The 4,627-nt window shown below is 34.0% G+C and overlaps 1 protein-coding gene across 1 annotated transcript; it reads left to right on the top strand.

Moving 5' to 3' along the window:
- Positions 1-1,328: 1,328 nt before the first annotated feature.
- Positions 1,329-3,403, top strand: LOC109238386 (transmembrane protein 97-like). The gene is made up of 2 exons (XM_019404827.1): positions 1,329-1,816; positions 2,918-3,403. The coding sequence occupies exons 1-2, from the start codon at positions 1,493-1,495 to the stop codon at positions 3,092-3,094; spliced, it is 501 nt and encodes a 166-aa protein (XP_019260372.1). The 5' UTR covers positions 1,329-1,492; the 3' UTR covers positions 3,095-3,403.
- The last annotated feature ends 1,224 nt before the right edge of the window (positions 3,404-4,627 follow it).

Here is a 4,627-nt window from a genome sequence, read left to right as displayed (position 1 = left end):
AGTACTGTCCATCTTATAACCTACCACCACCCACCCACCACCACCCTCTGTCACAACTATTACCACCACCCACCATTATTAATTATCACCACCCACCACTACCATCCTCAATCATAATCGCCACCAATAGCAATCACTACTAGCTACTAGCATGAACCACCATCATCAACCAAAACTACCACCAACCACCGCCTCTAGTCGACACTCACCCGTTAGCCATCATCACCAACAACTATCATATTTTAAAAAACTATATATTTTATTGATAGAATATTAGATTAGTTAGTATTTCGTTGAATTTTATGTTTATTAATTTTCAAATAAAGATAAATTTTGTACATTCAGATGTTAAAAATCAAACAGTCTTAATTATTTCTATTCAGATTTTAATACACATCTTAATATTTAGATGTGTATCAGATTCAGATGTCTTAATCTTAATACACATCTTGATATTCAGATGTGTATTCAGATTCAAACGTCTTAATCTTAAAAAAAATAAATAAGGCCTAAGCTAGAGTTTACTGCAAAGACCCCGTATGGGAATCATTTCTAGAAAGATAGTTAGTACTAGATAGAACACTACTATTAGTACTAAATCGAAAAGTACTATTACACAAAGTAATTGTAGCAGAGAGCGGTTGTGTTGAAGGTTGATTGTTACGTGTCAACTATGTTTACATCTCATTTTCGACAAATTCATTCTTTTCTTTTTGCATGTTGAAAATGAATATTTTTTATTTAATCAAGTATAACTGTGTACAACTATTAGCTCATTTAAACTATCAACTAGCTTTTCGTATACATCCACTACGAAACCTTTAGAGAATAGTGGAGGGATTTTATCCCTTTCATCACAATTCTTATAGTTTTATTATTTATAAAGACCTATTTGGAGTTTTTTTTTTAAAAATCCATTTTGGAGTTTATGTAAAAACTATGTTATTATGTGTAGTTATTTACAAAACGCTGTGCTACAACTTGTACTTTAGGTTGGACCATCTGTTCATAGGCAAGTTGAAACATTAGAGATACTTGTACAAAGATATAAAATTACTTGTCAATTTGTAAATCCAGAAGTCTATAAGACTTTGGAGTTTTTCGACCACTTCATGAAGTTCAAAAAATTAATATAAACATAAAAATAAAAAAATATTATAAAATAATAAAATAGGAAGAGTATTACAGAAAAAAAGTAAAAATTATTCTATTTAGGATAAATTACAATAAAAGAATTCTTTATTAGAAAAATAACTTAATCACAAGGTAACAAACTCTAATACAAACTCTAAAAAATTTCTAAAAGCAATTAGCTTAAATACAATACTATTACATAGAAAAAGAAAAGAAAAGTAAAGAAATGTTCGTGGATCTTCACTCAGATCCCCTTTTCAAGGAAGTGAACTAGAGGGTGAGATTACAAACAGAAACCCTATTTCCATAATTAACACGCCCCGGTGATTACCTGCTACAAAGAGAAAACGAAGAAAAAATGGGTGCTTTTGTTAAGCTATTAGACTTTCTTCTTTTTATCTACTTTCTCTTCATAGCCATTGTTGCACCATTCTTTGATGGCCAAGCTGCTCTTCCTAAACACATGTTTCCGCCCGTGTTCGTTGACCTAAAAAGCTGGTACACTCAAGAATATGGTGACTATTTGGTTTCTGAGAAACCCCATTTCTTTGTTGGGTTAATTTGGTTGGAGCTTCTCTTTGCATGGCCCCTCTCTGTCATTACTCTTACTGCTATTGCTACTGGAAAATCTTGGGTTAATACTGCCTGCTTGATCTATGGTGTTTCCACTCTCACCGCAATGGTATAATTTTTTTTTTTTTTTGTAAATCTATTGCCTATTTTATTTATTGTTTTTTTTCTAATCTAATTGTCTTTTTTTTACATGTCTCTTTTAATTGAAGATTGTAGATTGTTGTGCTAGCTTCAAATTATCTCTTTTCTCGTGATTGTTGTTTTTTAAATCTGTGGAATTGGATTTGATTAGATGGAATTTAACAATATTATGGGATGAAACAGATCCATTATGGGTGATAATGGGGTTGAAGGGTGCTAAAGGGATTCAATCCGAGCTTGCCGCTCGTCGTGATATGTTGATGACTTGTTAATGAAATATTTTGTACCCTATTGTTNGGGGGGGGGGAGCTTTACCTTTTGTTTTCCTTTACTCTTTTAAAAAAAAAACCGTATAAGACTGGAAAGATCTAAACTTGTGCATTGCCGTTAACCCAAAGCTGTAAAAATTGTAACTTTTGGATCTAAAAATCTCCTTAATTTTTTCTTTGGGTGCGGGGATAGGCAACAAAGTGAAAGGCAATATAATTGACATTGGAAAACTTAAGAGCAAAAGAAGGTAACATTATGAAGATTGGAAAATTCAAGAGTAACAATCACTGATATGATAGTGCAATAGAGAAGAATCCTAGCACAACCACAACTTATTGTGTCGCTTCTGGTTTTTGAGGGATCAGTTGTTCTGTACTTTTGTCTTGCAGAAATCATTCTTCCTCTTAATTATAAGGGTGCCAAAATTCTGTTGCAAATGTTGAATCAGATTAAAAAACTAGCCTTCGTAATTGTGCATCATGTGAAACATTTGGAATATTTATGTTGATTGTTGAAATTGTTTGCAGATCACATTTTCGTTTATGACTCATTATGATATCTAAAGGAGTTCCCAGTAGAACTGTAGAAGGGTTTGACACGCCCTTTTTTGCAATAGTTTTAGTTTCACAAAATCAAATCTTTTGTCTGTTGATTGCTTTCAATTATTATATAAACATTTGATTCTGGATGAGGGTTAAAGGTCATATTAGAGTTGCAGAAGTTCCCAACTTGAGGTAGCAGTGAAGTAGAGTTGCATCTGCTTATGGTTTACTTTTCTAATTAACGGTACAAATTTCAGGTGGCGATACTAAGTGAAATGGTGGGTTCCCAGAGAGCGTCGGACAAGTTGCTGATGTGTTACTATCCATTTCTAGGATTTGCTGTTTTAGCAATTTTACGTGGTCTAATACCTCATTCTGGCAAGACTGTGAGCATTGGAAAAAGATCTGCTACTAGCAGGAAGAAGAGGGCTTAATCTTTCAACTCAGAAGCTATAATCGAAGAGTTTGTATTTCTTCTGGCATTGACACCTAAAAACCATATCAATTTTTGTTCTTGGTTCTTTCTTTGTTTCCCCTGTTGATATTAAGTTCTGATGCTTGGCTATGAGTTTTGACGCAAACAATCCCAAAATGAGTTGTAGTTTCACAATTGCTGGTACCTTGTTAGTTTTAGAAGCTTGATATGATTTTTTTTAATCTCAAATTTGGTTCGTGACAATCTGCCTTTGTATCTTTGAAGAATCATTGATTTAGATGGAATAATAGATAGGAGTTAATTTTTAGTAATCCTCTAGAAAGCCTATCAAAGTACTATGAGGGTGTTTGGGTAAGCTTATAGGCACTTTTTGGCGTGTTATATACCAAAAATAGAGAATCCATTTGAGTTCTCTAGAAGACAATCACAACGTATTGTAGAGCATTTCAATTGGATAAAATTGGTCATTTGCATGTTTTATAGTAGTTGACAGGAAAACAGAAGCTGCAATATTTGACAGCATTACTTAAGGTAAAAATTCTAGCTAATTGACAGTTCAATAGTAACAAATGACTTCTGATCTTTTCACAATATGCTGAGGAGTTTGACTGGAATGTTTAACGTATCAGAGCAATATTCCATCACTCAGAATGGACGAAGGAAATAGCTTTGGACATTCATATATTATGCCTTCTTGCTTCCTTGCATGATTTATGCGTACAGTTTGGTGGGAAGTCTACTTGTATGATTTTCATGTTATGACTGGAAATGTTTGACTTAATTCGAAATAAACCCAGTAGATACTTTTCTTTATTTGGCTTCTTTTGCTGCTTGGATGAAGTGCTTTGAGCTAGAGAACAGCACATGCTTAGCAGCTATAATGACTATAATATAAAGATTTCATGCTATTTCAAATCATTGTGTTTCTTGATCGTAGTTAAGAATAAATGAGATCCATAAATGAGATCCATGGAAGTTTTTTTCTGTGCTTGCTTCTGTGTTGAATCATGTGCCTCTGGAGTTATGCCAACAATACGGTGTGGAACTCCTTAAAATAATCACAGTATCCTCTTTCTGGTCAACTCCACTACTTAATAGCTAGATCATCATGGTCCTTGCTTAATCTATGGCTTCACTCCTGCAACCATATTAGAGTTAACTTTTGGTAGCGCATGAGGCATTGCAGAGACTGTTGCTCATCTGGCTTATGTTGGTCTTTCCCTTTGTGTATTTCTTCCTCAACCGGAGAAAGTTATTGTCATTGACTAAAAGCCCACAAAGGTCCTGTAAAGTTTACCGCTGTGAAACCGTCTACATCTAATTTTGTGTGTGTGCCTTCTTATCTCTGTGCTTGTGCATCTCTATAGTGATGTGTGTACCTCGCTCTATTGGTTAATCTTATGGCTAAATCAGTTATACCATAGCCCCAAACAAGTTTATATATATATTTGTAATGTGCTGAGAGAAATTGATGCTGGAAGTAGTTGGTCTTGCCTGTGCTTGTGGTTTTGTCGTTTCCGAACTTCTGCAT

The sequence above is a fragment of the Nicotiana attenuata genome, unplaced genomic scaffold, assembly GCF_001879085.1.
Source record: "Nicotiana attenuata strain UT unplaced genomic scaffold, NIATTr2, whole genome shotgun sequence".
In the NCBI taxonomy this organism is placed as follows: Eukaryota; Viridiplantae; Streptophyta; class Magnoliopsida; order Solanales; family Solanaceae; genus Nicotiana; species Nicotiana attenuata.
The sequence above is the reverse complement of the archived record's forward strand: the minus strand, read 5'-3'. Positions and strand labels throughout refer to the sequence as shown.

Coding starts and splice junctions, on each gene's coding strand:
- LOC109238386 (XM_019404827.1), top strand. CDS start 1,493: ATGGGTGCTTTTGTTAAGCTATTAGACTTTCTTCTTTTTATCTACTTT. Junction 1,817..2,917: donor TTTCCACTCTCACCGCAATG/GTATAATTTTTT, acceptor TACAAATTTCAG/GTGGCGATACTAAGTGAAAT.